The sequence below is a fragment of the Rhinopithecus roxellana genome, chromosome 2 (genome assembly GCF_007565055.1).
Source record: "Rhinopithecus roxellana isolate Shanxi Qingling chromosome 2, ASM756505v1, whole genome shotgun sequence".
NCBI classification, from domain to species: Eukaryota; Metazoa; Chordata; class Mammalia; order Primates; family Cercopithecidae; genus Rhinopithecus; species Rhinopithecus roxellana.
This window is the reverse complement of record NC_044550.1, coordinates 150,463,661-150,485,579: the sequence shown is the minus strand read 5'-3', so window position 1 is coordinate 150,485,579 and position 21,919 is coordinate 150,463,661. Positions and strand designations below refer to the sequence as shown.

The window sequence follows — 21,919 nt, the reverse complement described above, 5'->3', positions numbered from 1 at the left end:
AACATGCATAAGCATCATCTTGCTAAGATGCAGATTCAGTAGATCTGAAGTGAGCCAGAGAGACTGCATTTCCTAAAAAGCCCCCAGATGATGCCCAAGCAGCTGATCCACAGACCACACTTTGAGTATCAAGGTCATGAGGACAATGGTTCTTGACATTAGCTGCATATGAGAATCATCTGGGAAGATATTAAAAGTACTGATGTCTGGGTCCCACCTGCAGAGATTCTGATTTAACTCATTTAAGCTCTCCAAAGTTTAAGTAGCTAGAGTTAATAGAGCTTTACATATGAAAAAAGAAAACATTTAATCGAATTTCTTCTTAAATGAATTGCTGCAAACATCTGAATAAATAACTATTTTGGAGAAAGTAAATACCACACAGCATCTAATCCCCAACTCGCAAATCAGCTTCTTTGTCACAAAGGCCCCGCCCCTTCCCTTCCCTGACTCGCCCCTCCAGTGAGGCCTAGCTCCGCCCGGTCACGCCCGTCGGTTGGGCCCCGCCCCCCGTGTCTATTGGCCACGCCCTTTTCCCCTTATAGCTTCTTCTTCCTTCTCTACGGGGTCAACTTCCGGCGCGGAGTTTATCACGTGCCCGGATATAGGAAGTGTTGGGGGAACGGCCGCTTCCTGTTCAACGCTTTATTGAGGGGCGCATTCAGGTGACCCCAACCGGTCTCCGTTTTGGAAGACCCGCCTCGGCACAGCCGGGCCCAGTCCTTGCCTTCGGTAAGCCTTCGGCCGCGGCTGCCCGGTAGTCCCGGCGGGGGTGGACAGAAGAGCTGACAGACAGGCACCAGGGTCTAAGGCGGCTCCTCAGTCCGACTGCTGTCTCCACGCCTGGGGTCGGGCACCGCTCCCTCTGACCTTCCTTTCCCCGTTTGTCCTGGTAAGACGCAAAGGCTGGTCAGAGCATTCTCCAACCCCTCGTTCTCGGGTCTAGGAGAATGCGGAGCTGGGAGGGCAGTCCTCACCCTCCCCATTACGGTTCCGCCCATCAGAACCAGATTTTATTTGTGCAAAATGACCCTGATCGTAAGCTCTTTGGCGTGAACCAGGAGAGGAGAGCGTGACAGTGCCTTCCTCCTTCTCCAAGTTCACATCCCGGCCCCCCAACCCCCGCCAAATCTCTTAAGTGTATTTCTCTATGTCCGTGCACAGTTTTATCTTCTGGATGACAGTGCTTCATGCACTAATATGTCTCAGCAGCATACAGGGCCCATCGCACACAGGCACTCACACTGACCAGCTATTTGTCACACAGTGTAGTGGTCCAACTGAGCTTAAGGAAATTTAACCAGTACAGAGTAAGCAGTGGCTGGCTGCCTTTGGAACGTGGTCAGACATGGGTTCTCAGACCTGGAAAATAATTTTAGAGGACCTCTAGGGATTTATTTACTGACTTTCAGAAAAGTACCGTAAAGACTGAAGAGTTAATCACTCGACTCTCAGGGTGTAAATGCCATAGAAGCACGCGGCTTCAGGTCTTCATAAACGTATCTCTTGTCATGTTGACTGCTATAAGCTAGAATAGCGTCTGGCACCTAATAAGCATCAGTATTTGCTGAATGAGTGAAGAGTCACATACTGCTTTTCATTATGCCTAACTCCTTTACGATGTATGCCCAATCCTGTCTTGTTTTGCCACTTACTGTACACTCAGTTGTTGCTTGTAGCCAGAGAGGGAGTATGTGGTAAACGTTGGTCCCTATTATTCATTTGACCAGTTTTTACTATTCAGTTCTAATTACCTTAAGAGATATTTAAGTATCCACTAAACACAAAACTATGATGAACATCCCTCCCTTCTTTCTCTTTAAGAGAATTCTTGAGATATAGAAGCTTATGATTTAATGAGCCCATTAGACGGCAAATGCTTGATTTGTTTAGCTAATGCTGTAAGAGCTGTAGAAATTTAGAAGAGAGATCACTTTGGATTAAGATCTTCATTGAATCAACTTCATGTAAATCATGAAGTGTAATTAGGGTTTGGATAGGGCGGAGATGATATTGCTTACATGGGATGTACCAAAGTACAGATTTGACGTCCAAAATGAACAAGAGTGCTTGGAGTGCAATGTTTTTGAGACCATTAGGAAAACGTTGAGTAAGAGTGTGATGTGATACAAACTGTCTTTTAAAATTATCTTGTTGTTCAGGGTTGTGGGACCTTGCGAAGAGATAACCAGATTTTGTAGGGTTAAGTAAAGTTGATATGAACCTGGGTTAGTATATTTGCAGTGGGAAAAGAAAGGAATAAATTACATGTGGATGGGGGAAATCGCAGAATGTGGTAGCAGATTTCATGTTGACAAGGGAATAGGGAAGCAAATATGGTGGATTTTGAATCTGGACATTTGCTTATAGATATGAAAATTAGAAAAGGGGAATCTTGGAGGAGCTATACTGTCATGTTAGTTAATTTAGGCATTTATTAAATGCCTAGTTTGACAAGTTCTAGAAGTACAAAGATGATTAAGACATGGTCCTACTTTTAATAGGAGATAAAATACAGCTAGCTAGAAAATACAGTTCATAAATGCCGTATTATCAGAGTAGAGGGGAAATATTAGAGAGGTGGAAATTACTCTTTGCACGGGGTGGTGGCAGGGAGGGGGCTGCTTTACAGAAGAGATGACATTTTAGCACAATCTTGAGAGATGAATTGTAATTTCCTAGGGAGAAGAGAATTCTAGGAAAAGAAAATTGCTTGAACAAAAGCCCAGAGATAGAAAAGTAAACTGGCCAGTGCCAATGTGGCTTGGGTTTAGGAAGAAATATAACGTAGTGTCTGGGCCCTACAACATATTAAGGGATTAGCAGCATGGACACTCTATAATAGGCAAAAAGGAGGATAGGTTGAGTGAAGGTGTGGAGAGATGGAGAAGCGAGCAATTGGGGAAAATTGCATTTCATGGCTTTTATATTCTCTGCAAGGTAGGTTGTTAAGTCGTTTGCAGAGAGGAAGGAGGCTAACCTCTAGAGCTGGGAACTGAAGGAGAGTAATAAGGATTTGCAACAAAAGTCATGGGGAATGGGAAAAGGAATCATCGAATGAGGGATTAATTGCTGAGCAGCATTGAAAGTCTAGCTTTCACTGGTTGTAGATATTTGTAATGCATGCAATGAGCATGGATATGTGGCTTTTGAAAGCGGCATCTGGTAGTCCAAGAGAAGTGAAGAAAAGAATACAGTTTATGGAGATTGATAAAAACAAGATCAACTGGTCTACAAACAGGGTGAAATAATTGTAGGGGATAGTTTAGGTATAGGGAAATGAGCACTGTCTCCAGGCTAGGTTGGAAAAGAAGTAAACTTGGAGAGGCCAGATTAAGAGAACAGAAAGGAGGGCAGTGTCAGAAGACTAGAGGCTGAGATGAAGTGGAAGTGGGAAGATGTGAATTTTATGAGGAAAGCAATTTTTGAAATTGGAGCAGAGATAGAAGTTTTACAGATTGAGTAAAATATTGGAAAGACCTGGTTTACAAAGTAGTCATTGTGCTGTAAAAATGCATTGTAAATCATTTATTTAAAAATCATAATTTCTTCATTTTCCAATAGAAAGAAATAGTGTTTTAGAAGTTAGTGTCCTAGGCAAGCTCACATGTATGAAATACTACACATTTGCATTGAAAAAATAGTAATATATATCCACACAAATATGTATATGAAAAATAAAATAGAGATTAAAAATTATTTTAACAAGTTGATGTTTGAAAAGATGCTGAGTTAGATAAGAAAAAGGAGATAAGTGGAAACCTATTTTTATAACAGTTTTATTGAGATTACATATGATAAAATTCACCCTTTTCAATTATATAATGTAGCGATTTTTGGCATATTCACAAGGTTGTACAACCATCATTACTATCTAGTTGAAAAGCATTGTCATCACACCAAAAAAGAAACTCCATACCCATTAGCAGTCAATCCTCCTTTCCACCTTCCCCTCCAGCTCCAGAAAACCACTTGTATTTCTGTATCTATGGATTTTCCTACGCTGGATATTTTGTATCAATGGAATCATACAATACGTGGTCTTTTGTGTCTGGCTCCTTTCGCTTAGCATAATCTTATCAAGATTCATCAATACTGTAGCATGTTTCATTACTTCATTTCCTTTTTTTTTTTTTTTTTTGTAGCCGAATAATAATCCATTGTGTGGCTATTCCACATTTTACTTATATATCATTTGATGGACATTTCTGTTATTTCCATTTTTTGGCTATTGCAAATAGTGCTACCATGAACATTCATGTACAAATTTTTGTGTGGACTCATGTTTTCAGTTCTCCTGGGAGTGGAATTGTTGGATTGTAGGGTAGCCCATGTTTAACTTTATGAGGAGCCACTAAGTTGTTTTCCAAAGTGGCTGCACCATTTTACAATCCAGCCAGCAACGTACGAGAATTCTGTTTCCTCTCATCTTCACCAACACTTGTTATTTTCTATCATTTTTATTTTAACCACCCTTGTGAGTATAAAGTGGTTGACACCTCATTGTGGTTTTGATTTGCATTTCCTAGTGGCCAGTGATGTTAAGCATGTTTTCATGTGCTTATTGTCCATTTGTATATCTTTGGAAAAATGTCTATTCGGGTATTTTATTCAATTTTTAATTGGGTTATTTGGCTTTTTATTGTTGAGTTGTGAGGGTTCTTTACGTAGAAAACTGTATTTAAAGATTGAGCGGGGATTTGAAGATTTTTTTCTTAAATCTTGTGTGTGTGTGTGTGCGCGTGTGTGTGTGTGTGTACACTCGGTGAGCATTTCCAAACATTTTAGAGTTTAATAACACTGGTTCTCTAATTTTATTTCCAAACTTCCAGCTTTATATTTTTGTGATATAGGTGTATTCATATATTAAATCATTTTTCCTAGGCTTGTTAACCAAAAATCATTTTCAAATCATAAATTCAGAAGTATAAGGTGGAATGATGTTGGAGTGAGCTTAATATCTATACTTCACATTTTTCAGCTGAGAAAAGATGACAGCAATCAAGCATGCGTTACAAAGAGACATTTTTACACCAAATGACGAACGCCTGCTGAGCATTGTGAATGTCTGCAAAGCAGGAAAAAAGAAAAAGAACTGTTTTTTATGTGCCACAGGTGGGTATTTAGTAAGAAAGAGTACTTGTTTTGTATCCTTTTGTTATTTAGGAGATATTTCCTTTTGTTTTGAATATCCCAGTAGTCTCTATAATTGGACAAACTGTTGGGTCAACAAATTCCCACTTGGCTTTGACAGGCTGTTAATTGTTGCCAATCTGGTGGCAGTGAAATAGTATCTCATTGTGGTTTTAAATTGTATTTCCCTATAATGATGAGATTGAGCATCTTTTCATGAATTTCTTAGTCATTTCATTCTCTTGTCTATGAAATTTACCTGTTTAAGCCTTTTACTCACTTTTCTATTGTGTTGCTTGTCCTTTTACTGATTTGTACAAGTTCTTTCTATAATCTGGGTATCAGGCTTTTGTTGGTTGTATGCATCCCAGGTAGTGGCTTGTCTTTTCACTTTTTATGATGTCTTTTAATGAAATTTATAATTTAAACTAAATGAAATTAATTAATCCTTTATGGCTTTCCCTTTTGGTGTCTTAAAGATCCTTCCCGGATATCTTTTGTACAGTCATAAAAATATTTTCCTAAATTCTAAAAGTTTTATAATTTTGCCTTTTACATTTTAGTCTTAGTTCACCTGTGTTGACATCTGTCGTGGTGTGTGTGAGCATTTCTGGTTATCATCTTATATCTTATTTTTATTTTGTTTTTGTTCTTTATTCCACCTAAATTTTAGAAACAACTTGTCAAGTTTCAGACTTTGTTGGGATTTTGATTGGAATTGTTTTGAACCTATAGTTCAATTTGGAGAGAATTTACATTTTTATTGTATTGAATCTTTTGTGTCGATGAACGTGGTACAGTTCTCTGTTTAGGTGTTTTATAACTTTTATGAGTTTCATCATTTTCTCCAAAGGTTTGGCATGTATATTGTTGGATTTATTCCTGGGTATTGATTTATTCTTAGATTTTATTTGATAGTCATGAAAGCTCTTTTTAACATTAATACATTTTAAAATCATATATTGTTAGAATTTTACAATGAATTGTTGGTGTTTTATATGGATATCTATCAATCTTGCCAAACTTTCTTATTAATTCTAATTATTTGTAGACTCTTTGAAGGTAGTGATATTTTTCTTCCTTCCTTTATAGTTTTTATATCTTTTATTTATTTTTGTTGGTTTAGTTTCCTAGTTGGGACTATCCATCCAGGCTCCATCTCAAAGGGAATGACTTCATTTTTAAGCATGATATTTGGTATAGGGTTTTTATAGCTATCTTGACAGTGTTAAGTAAGTTCCCTTCTATTCCTGATTTCTTCCAATTTTTTTAAAAAATCATGAATGGGTGTTGAATTTTATCAACTGCTTTTTATATCATTGATGGTATAAAATTTTCTCCCTTGTTAGTGTAGTGTATAATTGTACTTGGTTTTTCAAATGATAAATTGACTTTTTAGAATGACCTCACTCAATCATAATGTATCTGTATTAGGCCATTCTTGCATTGCTATAAAGAAATTCTTAGGCCAGGAGTAGTGGCTCATTCCTGTAATTCTAGCACTTAGGGAAGCTGAGGTGGGCAGATGGCCGGAGCCCAGGAGTTTAAGGCCAGCCTGGGCAACATAGTAAGACCTTTATATATAAATATATTGTTGCTCTTTGAAATGCTATTTTGCTCTTTCAAGCCTCGCAGACTACATATATCAATCATTCTTTAGATTTTTACCTCATACTTTTCTTTAAAACTGGTCTGAATTAATGTATTATTAATATATCATTCCTTTATTTCTTAAGGAGTCTACTCTGATCCTCTAGTCTGACTGAGATGCTTCTATTAGGATTCTGTGCTTTCCTCAGTCAGAGCCCTTGTTGCAAAGTATTACACCTCTTTTAGTATCAGCTACTAGGCACCTGAAAGCTATACTTGCAAGGAGCAAATGAAGAATGAGTGAAAGGAGTAATGTTTCTAATAAAAGTGTGTGTTTTACTCAACAGTGACAACTGAACGCCCTGTGCAGGTTAAGGTGGTCAAAGTCAAGAAATCCGATAAGGGAGATTTCTACAAAAGGCAGATTGCATGGGCCCTTCGAGACCTTGCTGTGGTAGATGCCAAAGATGCTATCAAAGTAGGTTTTTCTCAGTTCTTTGACCTGCAGTTCAGAAAGCATCTTTCATTTTATAACATGGTATTACGTATTCTAAGATGATCTAAAAACAAATTAATGTATATGTTTGTTTTCTTATTTTTTTGCTTTTTTAAGCTATAATTATGTTTGTGCACAAGCTACATAAACTAAAGCAAAATAACCTTGACTATATACATTTCTGTGTTTAGATTAAGTATAATTTGTATAAAATCTATACATAGTATGGATTTTAAACTGGTGTGTCATGAATCTTTTTGCTTGTTTGTTTTTTTAATCAAAATCATATAACCAAAGTAATCCTTCCTTAGTCTTCATGAGTAAACATAGAATCACCAGCTGGGGCAGCCAGACTGGCCTTTCGAGGCCACCATGGCTTTGATGTTTGTGGATCAACAAAAAAACAGAAGTGATAGTGGGTTACATACCTTATTTTAAGGAATGTAAATAATAAGATCTATAAAGATATAAATCTTACACTTTATACATAAACCACACTCAAACTCCAAGAAAGCTGAATAATGTGATAATCACATTAAAGGACCACCTATATTCCTGACAGTTCAAGGCTTTTCACAGCAATACCCTTTTTTCAAAGCAATCAAGTAGGCCTCCTTTGATTAAATTAGCTGCTTCCTCCCCCCTCACCCTCTCTCATTCTGCCCTTCATCTTTCTCTGCAGCCCTAACACACCTACAGAGCACTAGGGAATACTTTGTACCACAACTACTTGTACTGTCGGTGAGACTAATATAATAGCAAGGCTTACACTAGTGAAACTACAGGCGCTCTTTAACTCTACAAATCTCATACATTTACTAAAAAGGCATAAAGTAAAAACAACAAAAAACAAAAAAATTGCTGTGTAAAGCAATCTGGTAAAATAAAATTCTGATTTTACCCTTACTTTGGTACAGACCTCCAAGGATCAAAAATCTGGACAAAATGACAGGTACTTGAGTTGGGTGCAGAAAATGAAGTAAGAACAATTGGAGAAGAGCCCTCTATATCTGTATAATTCATATTTCTTCCAAATGTAAATCATGCCTTTAAGTATTCTAGGCTTACTGGCCCTTTGCTTTATCCCTAAGGAGCCACCCAATGCTTAGAAAAATGTGAAATGTAGAAACAGGATTTGACAGAAATTTAGAAAGATGGAGATTGGAAAGAAAATTATATTGGGATGTTTAAAAAACAATTTAGTCCAGGCGTGGTGGCTCACGCCTGTAATCCTAACACTTTGGGAGGCTGAGGCTGGTGGATTGCCTGAGCTCAGGAGTTCAGGACCAGCCTGGGTAACACGGTGAAACCCTGTCTCTACTAAAATACAAAAAATTAGCCGGGCGTGGCAGCATGCGCCTGTAGTCCCAGCTACTTGGGAGGCTGAGGCAGGAGAATTGTTGGACCTGGGAGGCAGAGGTTGCAGTGAGCCAAGATCATGCCGCTGCACTCCAGCCTGGGCGACAGAGCGAGACTCCGTCTCCACAAAAAAAAAAAAAAAAACTTTAGTAAGTAATTTTTATTACCGTGGGAAGGGATCAAGAGTGGAAACTTTTCTGGTTGGTTTCTGTTTAAGACAAAACACCTTAAGGGCTTTTAAAAACTGCACCTTTATTAAGAACCATTTTTCCCTTCAGTAGTTTTGCACTTTGTAACCCTGTTGACTTGCATAATTCAGTAACATTGCTGAATGCTTGTTTGAATGCATTCTCACAGCTGACACGTCTTGCCAACTTGCTTAATGGATTTTTTTTTTTTTGCATTTTATGTACGCACCTTGGTGTGTGTACACTATATATGGATATAAAACATAAAATTTTTATACATAACTTAACATTAGCCATTTAGTATCACACATTGATTTGTGTGAGTGTTGCCACTAGCACACTCAGCTTCTTTTATGGTATTATGGGAAATATTCCCAGGGAAGAGATTATTTCCCATCAAGTTTCATATTAGTTGCCAATATTCCTATTGTATTTTTTTAAGTAATAATGCAATTACCTTTTCATTGTAAATGCAGGTTTTAAATTTTTGACGCTTTAATTCTGTTTGTTAAACTATACATTGAACTAATTAGTAGTTCCATGCTGCTGTAATATGATTGTTGTACCAAAGGTCAAATCCTGATTCCTAAGATATTCCAATTCTTCACAGTAAAAGTCTGATTTAACTTCCCTTATTTTAATGTATTTACATTTCCCCCAAATAACACTTTAAATGAATCAAATATATTATTATTCTTTTATCCTGTAGAACATTAAGAATATTTTAGCCTATTTTTTAATTCCTTGGACGTGAAGTATACATCCATAAGTTTGTTTGTTTGTTTGCTTGTTTGTTTTGAGACAGGGTCTCACTCTGCCACCCAGGCTGGAGTGCGGTGGCACAATCTTGGCTCACTGCAGCCTCCACCTTCCAGACTCAAGCCATCCTCCCACTTCAGCCTCCCAAGTAGCTGGGACTACAGGTACATGCCACTACACCTGGCTAATTTTTGTGTTTTTTGTAGAGAAGGGCTTTGCCATGTTGCCCAGGCTGGTCTCAAATTCGTGGGTTCAAGCAATCTACCCACTTCGGCCTCCCAAAGTGCTAGGATTACAGGTGTGAGCCACCAAGCCCAACCTGGTTTTTTATATAATAGTCAACTAGTTCTATTCATTCAAGGGAGAAATATTAGCCTGGTGTGTAGAAATATTAGCCTGCTGTAACATGGCTTAAGAGACTTGTAGAAAGTATAGTGTAATTCTCTCAGATTGGTTGAGCTTCTTTGTCACATGAAAGAACTTTCAGCCAGGAACAGGGCTCATGCCTGTAATGCCAGCACTTTGGGAGGCCAAAGCAGGAGGATCAACTGGGTAACATGGGGAGATCTTGTCTCTACAAAAAAATTTTAAAAATTAGGCATGCTGGTATGTGTCTATGGGCCCAGCTACTCAGGAGGCTGAGGCGGGAGGTTTGCCTGAGCCCAGGAGGTCGAGGCTTCAGTGAACCATGACTGCACCACTGCATTGTAGCCTTGGCAACAAAGTGAGACCCTGTGTCAAAAAAATAAAGTTTAAGACCCAGCAGCACTTTTAGCTTTTGAGGTATCTTTGATCATTCCTTATTTTCTAAATAGAAAATAATTAGGAGCAATCTCTGCTTTTTACCTCACTTGTTCTTAGAAAGTACACCAGGATATACATTACATTTTTCTCAAGTTTTATGCTTAGAAAATATAGTCCTTATTAGGGAGTTAATGTCCAGTTACGGTTTCGAATAGTAGTACATTATTAAAGAAAATTTATAACTAAAACTCAGTAGGCAATTTAAAAAGAAAAATTAGATCCATGTCAAAGCTAAAGACCATTGTCATCTTACTGATGAGGAACCTAAGCCACAAAGCCATTAATACATCCTATACTTCTGCTTGTAGACCTAAAGGGCATGGGAAGAAAATGACCACAACAGTATGTTGTTTTTTCATCCAGCTTCTATGGGGTGGTAAACTTTTTGCTATAAATTGAATTCTCCAAACCTTTCTCTTACAGTTGCTTAGCTGATTTTTAATACCCTTTATTTTCCAAAAACAGCATAAATTCCTTTTTTTAATGTAGATTTTACTTTAACAATGTAAAAGGATGTGATCAAAAATAATATCTTTTGTGTATTTTTATTTTAGGAAAATCCTGAATTTGATTTACACTTCGAAAAAATATATAAATGGGTTGCCAGCAGCACTGCTGAAAAGAATGCATTTATTTCATGCATTTGGAAATTGAATCAGCGATATCTCCGGAAGAAAATTGATTTTGTCAATGTTAGCTCACAGCTTTTGGAAGGTAAAGTTAAATAAAAATGTATATGTAAAATCAATTATATCTTTAAGTGAATATATAATTTGACATCATTCAAGTTAATTAGAATACTGAATTATCTTATTGTAAAAGAACTTTAAAATAATTTCTCTTATTGCAGAAATTATGCTTTATTGTAGAATGTTAATACATTATGATAAATAAATAAAAACCACTTATTCTTCAGCGATAACTACTATTAGCACTTTGTTAGATATTCGTCTAGTCTTTTTCCTGTGCGTAAACACCTTTTTAAGATAAATTTACATTACATTTTTTAACGTACTTTTTCATGTATGCATCATGAACATTTTTCATGTTACTGAATACTTACCCCAACGTTATTTTCAGTAGCACCACAGTATTCCATTATATGGATATACCATGTTATTTAACTAATCATTTATTTTTAATTTTCCAAACCTTGCTTCTTTTAAACAGCTCTGGGACAAATATCCTTGTAGCAGTATTTTCGTACAGAGGGTAGATGTAGTGGTTAAGAACATAGCTCTGGAGTCAGACTTCTTGGATTCAAATCCTGGCTTTGCCACTAACTAGCTATATGACTTTGCATTGATACTTACTCTCTATGTTTCAGTTTCCCTTATCTCAGAACTAGAGATAATAATAGTATCTACCTCATAGGCTTGTTATGAGGATTAAATTACTTAATATATGAACATTGTAAGAACAGTGCCAGGTACATAGTAAGTGCTCAGTAAATATTAGCTATTATTATGTTACCAGTATAAAATCCTTAGACATGAAGTTTATTAGAATATTTTTGATCAATATATCTTCAGGAATGTTACTGTGCATCATTTTGTGTTATAAGACAAAAACTCTGCCATTAATTAGTGAAAATATACAATGAGATTTTCTCTACTTTTAAAATTTCTTTCCTAAAGATATAAACATTGTAAGATAGCACTTAGTAATTAGTGAGCCTGCTGCTGATTTTAGGCTTGATGCTTGGCACTGGCAGAGACAAGTCACATCTGTCAGGCACCAGTAGTGCTGGTCTTATGTAGGAATCCCCAGGGTTGCCATCTCACCTGCACTAGTCCCCAGCATCTTGGTAATTGAGTGTGTTGACGGAATGACCTTCAAGAAATTTATGGTAACTTTTCATGCCTTAAATTGTGGTTTAATTTGCTTTGAATGGCTTTTATTTTTTTACCATTTCAGGGTTGAACATTCTGATGAGTCAGTGATTCAGTGATTCACAAGCTTGCTGTTCTGTCTTCAAATATTATGCATTTCCAGATGTTATTTATTGTGTAAGATGATTTGAAACCAGTATATTTCAGGACAATCATATAGAAAAATACATAACCTACCTGGATCTGTCTCATTAAGAAATATTACCAAAATCAGTGAGAAGAGTAGTACTGTTTTTGAAAATGAAGTGTCTAACATAAAAAAAAAAAAGATTTGGGCCGGGCGCGGTGGCTCAAGCCTGTAATCCCAGCACTTTGGGAGGCCGAGACGGGCGGATCACGAGGTCAGGAGATCGAGACCATCCTGGCTAACACGGTGAAACCCCGTCTCTACTAAAAAATACAAAAAACTAGCCGGGCGAGGTGGCGGGCGCCTGTAGTCCCAGCTACTCGGGAGGCTGAGGCAGGAGAATGGCGTAAACCCGGGAGGCGGAGCTTGCAGTGAGCTGAGATCCGGCCACTGCACTCTAGCCTGGGCGACAGAGCGAGACTCTGTCTCAAAAAAAAAAAAAAAGGTATTTAATTTTTCAGGCCATAAAACAAGAGTATAGACATGTTCATGTTTGCAAACATTAACCCTAATCGAGATTGATTTTAAGAATACTGGCCGGGCGCGGTGGCTCAAGCCTGTAATCCCAGCACTTTGGGAGGCCGAGACGGGCGGATCATGAGGTCAGGAGATCGAGACCATCCTGGCTAATACGGTGAAACCCCGTCTCTACTAAAAAATACAAAAAACTAGCCGGGCGACGAGGCGGGCGCCTGTAGTCCCAGCTACTCGGGAGGCTGAGACAGGAGAATGGCGTGAATCCGGGAGGCGGAGCTTGCAGTGAGCTGAGAGCCGGCCACTGCACTCCAGCCTGGGCGGCAGAGCAAGACTCCGTCTCAAAAAAAAAAAAAAAGAATACTGAGAAGATCCTTAAGGATCTCATTTTGAAAATCACTTGCTATACATCAATAACTCTTGCTTTGGTTTAGTGGAGTTCAGGGAGTAGCTTTATTAATGTCTACAAACTTGTTTTATGGGCCTTGAAATCACAGCCTTTAATTCCCATTAAAAAAAAAATGTCTCTAAGTTTTGGGTGATGTTAGAAAAGAAATAAAAAATTATTACCACCCCCATTTAAGAGCCCAATAGTTAAGTAAGACTGTTTTGATTATAAATGCTAGCAGTGGCAACTTGGTAGTTTTTATTGTTGACAATTGAATATGTAAGTTAAATAATGGGGCCTCTCAGCAGAATAAGGTTTGTAAAAGAGGACTTTTCAGCAGTTGAAGTAGAGTGAAGCTTTTATTTGGCCTTCTTTTGCATTCTTTTACTTGCAACCAGCTTTAAAAAAAAAAAAAAAAAAAAATCTTTGACTTGAATCCTTAAATGCCAGCTTGAATTGTTATTTTGTGTGATTTTTTACTTGCCTCAATCTTGTCTTTTCTTACCGTGTTTTGTGACTAATCCTTTGTGAGGGAGTGTCTGGGTGAAGCTTTCAGGCCTTGAGTAATATAACTTGACTAAATGCATGAGTCACAACTGACCTAAATATAATCCCCAGGAAATGATTAGTTTCCCAGGTTTCTCCTCTAAGGATTAGTTAGTACTGTTTCTTAAAAGACTAAGAGAAAATAGAAAGATAAATATATTTGTAGTCACTATCAGAAAGTGAATAAGAAGAATGAACACTGCAAATTTAGCTTCTTATAGATCTTTCCACTTTGTAGTTGATTTGGCTGTCTTTTGAACTTTAATTTAACATGAAGTTCAAATGAGATATGGGTAGTATTTTTAAAATTTAAGCCTGTTTACTTTTCTACCCAGCTAATATTCTTTGCTTACTTTCCTCTGCTTTTTTCATACCTTTTTACTCTCCAGAACTGCCTAAAGTTACAGAAGGTGCGTAACACCTCTTCTTCTTCTATTCCATATGTTTTTATTAGTTGCCATTGTTGTATACCGTTGGTTGTATATTTTATGAAATTATGTACTGGGACAAATTTATTTTAAAAATCTACATAGTAATAAAATTAATGATAGTGTTTATTATTGGCTTTCAAAGGACATATCATTAGAAAATACTTCTGAAGCAGTTAATTATAATCATGTAAAGTATTTGTTTAAGTCTACTTGTTTAAGGACCTGTACAGAATGATTTGGGCAGTCCCTGCCCCCTCGTGGCTAATAAGTGGTCACACATGACAGTGGAACTTTCCGCAGTGAACTAAATGGACTCATTGAAAGTGCAAGGAGTTCGGTAATATCTCTCTAAGAAACTTATATACTGAAATCTGTAATTGCCTGTACCAAAAGTTTTAGTCTTCTTTTTTTATGGGATGTTATCTAAATCTGCCTAATTTATTATGATTCTTAAGAGCAAATCTTGTGTTACTTCAAATTAGCTGGTTTTTGTTCTGGGACAAATTAACGTATTTCAGGTCATGCTGAATGTAAATATTCATTTTCCTATAAAATAATGAATACTAAAAGCATCCAGAGTTTGTAATTTAAATCATGCCCCATTAAGTCTATGAAATTGCCAACTTTATTTAAGAGTGGTAAAATAACATCTTAGGAGTTAAAAATGATTTCTTTCATTTTACCTCTCCTAACCTCAAGCTTTATATACAGGGTTCACATGCTAGTGTATTTCCTCCAAAAAAAAATGAACTGAAACATCTAGAAAGCATTTCAAATTTGACCTCTTGGTCTTTTGTTATAAAGCTTGAAGCCTGTTTAACTTTTTATAATTTCAAACAGCCATGTTGTTGTTGCTCTTACATTAGAGTTATTGAGAAAGCTTCTGTAACTTATCTTTAGGAATGTTATCAATGCCTGTGAAATTTTTTTAAACAAAGAAATGGAAAATTCAGTTAATATTCTAGTGACCAAAATAAATTATGGATTATAGATGCATTTTTCATTTTAATTAAAAAATATTTGGCAAAAATATACATACCGAAGATGAAAGTAACAAAAGTAACAAAAGAAAAATTTCACCTGGGAATAAAAGGAAAGAAAATTGTTTTTGTGTGTACTGAATTCATAGTCATTGTTTTGTTAGAGCAACAGCCACATCAGGTATGAAAAAATGTTTAGGTTTGTTTCCACCGGTTTTTGTGTTTTGTTTTTACATTTTAGCTTAATTGTATTTTGGGAAATTGTGGTGAAAGCCTGTTTTAACACTTGTAAGTTAGTGCATTACACTGCATGCTTTTTATTTATTTTTTAAGACTTCATTTCATTAACATATGAAATTTATAAAAATAAAGTTTGATTTTTTCATATGGTTTGAATCATTCTTTCCTCTTTTTCAGCTGCTAAATGTGACCTGTGTTTATAACTATACCTAGCTATATGTATTATGTTATAGTCTTTTCTACTTTTTTGACTATTTTACTTTGAATTTTTACCCCCTTTAAGAATCTGTTCCAAGTGGAGAAAATCAGAGTGTGACAGGAGGTGATGAAGAAGTAGTAGATGAATACCAAGAGTTAAACGCAAGAGAAGAACAGGATATTGAAATAATGATGGAAGGCTGTGAATATGCAATCTCGAATGCAGAAGCCTTTGCAGAAAAATTGTCCAGAGAGCTGCAGGTGCTAGATGGGGTAAGACTTTCTTGAAATCTATGAATAAGTGATATATAGTGGATTGAGAAGGCTAATGATGTTCATATTGTGCTACCTCAGCATTTAAGCCTTTATAGTGTGTTATTGCCATCTTTATCTATAAGCACATTACCAGCTACCATCAGTCTTTTACTGTTCTTGTTCAAAAGATGAACTATTCCTATTAAGCCAATGAAGATAGTTGGCTGAGATTCTGGATTTGGGGAGGTTCTTGATATGAAGTGATGAAGTAAAACGTAGGCCAGAGAACATCTTGGGAGTTGATTCACTCAGCCTCTGAAACATGTCGGAATAGTTCAGTGCCAAAGAATAGCATTTGTGTGTGTGTGTGTGTGTGTGTGTGTGTGTGTGTGTGTGTGTGTGTGGTTTGAAAAAAATAGGGATGAAGTATAAAGAGAGAAATGTGGCTGAAATATGTGAATCATTTACCAAAGAAGAGTGGAGTGAGTGTGGTGAAAACAGGAGAGCCAGAGAAAGAGATCTGTGACTTCTCTGCTAAAATGTTTTAGAATAGAGCTTTTTGTTTTGTATGTAGTTTCTGAGTGTAATTCAAATGCACAGCACCTGCTGGGTGCAGTGACTCACAGCTATAATCTCAACACTTTGGGAGTCTGAGGTGAGCAGATCACCTGAGGTCAGGAATTCAAGAGGAGCCTGGCCAATACAACAAAACCCCATCCCTACTAAAAAAAAAAAAAAAAAAAAAAAAAAAAAAAATTAGCCAGACATGGTGGCATGCTCCTGTGGTCCCAGCTACTCGGGAGGCTGAGGTACAAGAATCGCTTGAACCTGAACCTGGAAGACAGAGGTTGCCGTGAACTGAAATCGTGCCACTGCACTCCAGCCTGGGTGACAGAGTGACACTGTCTCAAAACAAAACAAAATAGAACAAAACAAAAAAATCAAATGCACAGCATCTCTTATGCTAGAATAATCTAAAATCATTTGGGTTTGTTCTGGTTTTAAGAAAAGGTAAGCATTTAAGAAATCCCTCAGAGGATAAGGAACATTTTAAAGACTTAAATTTTAGTGTTATATACATGAAAGGTACAGAAGTTATGGGGTCTGACTCAGGCCCAGAGAGATTATATAAATAGTCCAAACTTACAAGTTTACAGAGGTCACTGAAAGCAAAGCCTAGAAATGATTTTAAGATGTTAAGAAAGAAATTATCCTGGGCAGATTCAAACCCCAGCTCTGTTACTTAAGAGATGTCAGTGGCTTCTGAGCCCTGCTGACTCTTAAAGTTGTTTTGCACTTACATTTTATTTACTGTGAATAGTGTATAAATAACGTGTGAAACCACAACATCAGCTGTACAATGATATTCTTTAAATTTCTGGTCCAGGTTTTTCATCATACTGTGTTACTTGCCTTTTTAATATGGCTTAGTGATTTATATTTTTTGTTCTAATTAATATTGTATATATGTTCCAAGTCAGCATATTGCTTTGCAGTTTAATTTTGGATTTGGCAGTTTCCTTATTTCAGGGAATTCAGAATCAATAGTTAGAATCATTTAGAAAATAATGATAAGGGGATGGTGGTTTGTTACTGCTTTGCCTGGGGAAGAAGAAAAACAGAGTTGCAAATGAAAGAGAAAAGAAAAAAAGATGATAGAAGGAGCTATCTATCGGCCGTATGCTCTTCTACGTCCTGTTACTAGTTCCCGTCATACTACAGTTATAAATTAGTTTCATGTATCCTTTGGAGTCTAGTATACCACTGCTGCTTTCTCAACTAAGATATCACATAGGTGATTATGCTTTTATTTAGTGTTTCACATAGATGTTAAGAAAATTTCTAGCTGGTAGAATTGGAGGAAATGTTAGAGATAACATGGCCTAATGCCTCCTAAATGTATAGAAATGAGAATGTGCCATTACTGATGATACATTCTGGCACCGTACTTGTGCATTCTGGAACCTTACTTGTGCAGTCTGTGGAAATATAAAATCTTAAGGCGTGTGTATCAATTTAACATTGATAAAGAGGCAAGTGTACCTGCATGAAATACTGTGTAAAACATGGAAGAGCATAAAGTGATAAACTAAAGTAGATGTATAGGTATATATCAATTTTTGTTACTCTACTTTAAAGGAAATTTAGCAACATTTCACCTTTATTCTTTTACACACTTAAATAACATGAAATGTTGTGTTTTTTGTTTGCTTGTTTTGGTCTTTAACTTTGTAGGCTAACATCCAGTCAATCATGGCATCTGAAAAACAAGTCAACATCTTGATGAAATTGCTAGATGAGGCTCTAAAGGAGGTAGATCAGATTGAATTGAAACTGAGCAGTTATGAGGAAATGCTCCAAAGTGTAAAAGAACAAATGGATCAGATCTCTGAAAGCAACCACCTAATTCATCTTAGTAACACTAATAATGTAAAACTCCTATCTGAGATAGAGTTCCTTGTGGTAAGTATGATCATAAATTACCAACAGCAACAACAAAAACTAGTGATGATATATAAAACCCATTTGTAAACATTTTCTAATTTCCTTATGAGAACAGGATTTAAATTAATTCCAAAGATGTAATGATAGGATTGAGTAGCATCTTGCCTGTAGATTTCCCAGAATTACACATGCAAATGGTATGTTTGCGTATATCCTAGAATCACATGGACTTGGCCAAAGGTCATATAAAGGCCCTTCAGGAAGGAGATCTTGCTTCTTCCAGAGGCATTGAGGCCTGCACCAATGCTGCTGATGCCCTTCTGCAGTGCATGAATGTAGCTCTTCGACCAGGTATGTTCATTAGAAATGACAAAAGTGTGACCAAGAATCTGAGACTAAGCCTGTAACTTGTTATAAAGATTTTGACAAGAAATACATGAGACACGTGGTTCAGGGTTACATTATTAGCTATTCAAGTTTCACTGATTTCCCACTTATTTCTGTTGATACTAGGAACTTTTTTACTTCAGTTCCTCCTTCTAGTTGACCTCAATGACTATAGTCAACACCATGATCTTTATTTAGTACTATCCACAGAACCCAGCAGAAAGTAGGTACTTTGGTTAGACCAGAGAGCGTAAGGTTTTTCTAGGCAATGATTTCAAAACTTGAGTGTCCTTCAGAATCCCTACAGGTCTTGTTAAAAACATAGATTGCCTGGCCCCAGCCCCAGATTCAGCAGACCTGCGCTGAGGCTTTAGAATCCACATTTCTAACAGTTCCCAGGCAATGGTGAGGCAAGACCACACTTTGAGAACCACTGTGCAGTCCCATTTTTCTCCTGCTTAACTTTTATCAAGTAAATGAATACACCCATACAACATAGGGGTTATTCAAAACTTTAGATATGTTTACTGTTCCATTAAACATCAAGGAAATCTTTTTACCTATTAAACGGGTCACAAAATGTCATTCTGTATCAGGCCATGACATGCTTCTGGCAGTCAAACAGCAACAGCAGCGATTCAGTGATTTGCGAGAGCTTTTTGCCCGGAGACTGGCGAGTCACCTCAACAATGTTTTTGTTCAGCAGGTAATTTTATTTTATTATTAAGACGAGCATGTTCCTATAGCTTATTTATGTATTAACCTTACATTTCCACAAAAAGGTTAATATGTTTAATTGGGGTTGCAGTCAATTACTTCACATATTTGATTTTAATATTTTGAAATAGGTGCCTCTTTGCTCATAGATGTATTTTGGGCCTCAGCTGCCTCTTTCAGTAGACAGTCTAGTGCCCTTCAGCTGATGCTCTCTGATTCTAGAAATCAAATAACTGTGCATATTAATTGCATATACTACTTAGATATTTTTATTTATAAAAGTAAGTCCAAACTTGTTAGATGTTTACTATTGGACCTGTTTTATTTTTCAATATTTTGAGGTGAGACTCAGGACTTGATTCAGTGTTTTAAATGTTTTGTAAGTTCTATGTACTTAGAACATAGTATGCTTGTTAAGAAAATGACTATAGCTCAACTGTAAATTTCAGTTGATCTAATCTTCATATAAATGCTTTGCGTATATTTCTATATGGAGAAGGATGTTATAATTAAGAGTGTGGTAATAATATTGTTATTAATAATATTAAGAGTACCTTTGGGGGATTTGAATAAAAGCCATTTTAATATCTAATGTATTGAATTAGGTTTCTTATTTTTTCATCTCTTTTAAAAGTCCCTTTTATTTTATTAGAGTTACTGAATGAAAAAAAATTGGGGGGATATCTTGTTCATCAAGAAATACTGCCTGAAAACAGTGGATTTTTACTTTATTTTCACTTTGCAATATTCTAAAACAATTGTATTTACTATATTTTATTTCCAATTAGTTTACTCAGGCCCTCCTTCAACTCTATAACAGGTCCTACTTTCTTTCGGTTCCTGTGAGTACATCAAATTTGGCTCAAGCTTCTCTGATTCTGTTTTTTTTTTTTTTCTATAGAGTTTGCTAAACTTAACAGCAGCAGAATCTTTACAGATTATAACTTACTGATTTAAGCTACTTGTTAACCACATTCGTAAAAGTTTTTAAATGTCCCATAGTAGAGACTATTAGGGCCAAAAAGGCATTTAATCTCATTCTGCTTGCTTTTCTTTCTGTCATTTTTTCACTCACTTCATTTATCTAGTAATAAATAGTAGTATTACTCCTTCATTTAGTAATAATAGTAATATTACTCCTTCATTTATTTAGTATTGCCAGGTGATTGAGGTACATACCAGACATTGACTTGGGATAAATGAGAGACCAGTCCTGTCCTCAAGTAGTTCACAGTCTAGGGAAGGGAGACAAACAAATAATATACTCAAGAGGGATAAATGTTACGGTGGTGAGACTGGGAGCATAAAGGAAGACCACCTAACTAAAAGCACAGTAAGGGGAAATCAGAGAAATTCCCTTAACATTCCACTTGACCTGAAAAGTGTCAAGAAAAAAGTAAGCTTAGATGTCACATAGGAACTACTAATTCGTGTTTTTCTTAGGTAATTACTACAATAACATCTATTCCTATACAGTTCCTTAGTTTGTAAAAATGACGCTGTTGACAATTATATTATCCACATTTGTAGATAGTATTGAAAATACCAGCCAATAAACAATAGTCTTTTCTGTACCCTTAACTGTTTATTGTAACCTGCAGTTATTTATGATTTTGCTTCTTGCCTTGTAAACTAATGGCTTCATTAAAAATGAATGCTTCCCGTTTCTGAAAAGCTAATATGTGTTATTACATGTGAATGATGCATGTTAAAAACCAGAATGCTGTGACAACCTAGGATGTGCCAAAAAAGGTGGAAGAAGATATCCCATGCATAAGAAAGAGATTTTCTTAGTGTTGCATTCAGTGCATCAGGTCACCTAGCAAAATCGTTGAGAAACATGGGTATGTCTATTCCTGGTAGGGGCACAAGCTGGGAAAGTTGATTAAAATAATATGGTACACCTCTTTGGCAATCACAAAATTTTCATTGTATGCTTATTATGTACTCATTGTCTACCATATGTGAGAATAAGAAATAGTTTGTACCCTCAAAATGCTTGTAAGAAGGAGTTAAAACTAATGTACTTACTCTTTGTAAGGAGTTAAGACTAATATACATTAGCAATGTGTGTAATATATTGCTAATTGTAGAACTGTGGACTGTAAGTGCTAAAAAGGTTTAATCAAAAGTGAGTTTATTGAGAATTTAAGGAGTCAGATATGGAAGGAATCGCAGATAAGGTAGGACTTGAACTGAGTCCGTGCAATACAGTTTATAGCAAATGTATAGTTATAACATTTACAAATATTATACTGAAGAATCCAGTGAAAATAATCTGTTCACAATATAACAGTAATTTCAAAGCACTGATTCTCAGTCTTTTTAAAATTCACAAATTAGTAAAACTAAAAGAAATAAAATTTGGAGACTGACCAAATCACCAATTTTTTTATTTTACCCAATAAAGACCTTGAAAAAGAAATACTATTATCCACTTTCATTATCTTTTCGTTTTAAAATGACATTTTGGCACTAAAAGAATAAGAATTTCCTTTCAGATTTTAAAA

At 36.2% G+C, this 21,919-nt stretch overlaps 1 protein-coding gene across 7 annotated transcripts in view; it reads left to right on the top strand.

Moving 5' to 3' along the window:
- The first annotated feature begins 551 nt into the window (after positions 1-551).
- Positions 552-21,919, top strand: part of EXOC1 (exocyst complex component 1) — a 53,708-nt gene continuing 32,340 nt past the window's right edge. For 3 of the 7 annotated variants that reach the window (XM_030922276.1, XM_030922247.1, XM_030922254.1), the window contains exons 1-9: positions 552-892; positions 4,982-5,115; positions 7,071-7,201; positions 10,884-11,043; positions 15,691-15,878; positions 18,096-18,323; positions 18,524-18,656; positions 19,289-19,398; positions 20,198-20,251. In XM_030922276.1, the coding sequence (XP_030778136.1) occupies positions 4,992-5,115; positions 7,071-7,201; positions 10,884-11,043; positions 15,691-15,878; positions 18,096-18,323; positions 18,524-18,656; positions 19,289-19,398; positions 20,198-20,251 (1,128 nt within the window). In that variant the 5' untranslated portion in view covers positions 552-892; positions 4,982-4,991. The remainder of the gene's footprint in view (positions 893-4,981; positions 5,116-7,070; positions 7,202-10,883; positions 11,044-15,690; positions 15,879-18,095; positions 18,324-18,523; positions 18,657-19,288; positions 19,399-20,197; positions 20,252-21,919) is intronic. The other 4 variants (XM_030922270.1, XM_030922263.1, XM_030922250.1 and 1 more) reach the window with 3 other exon arrangements.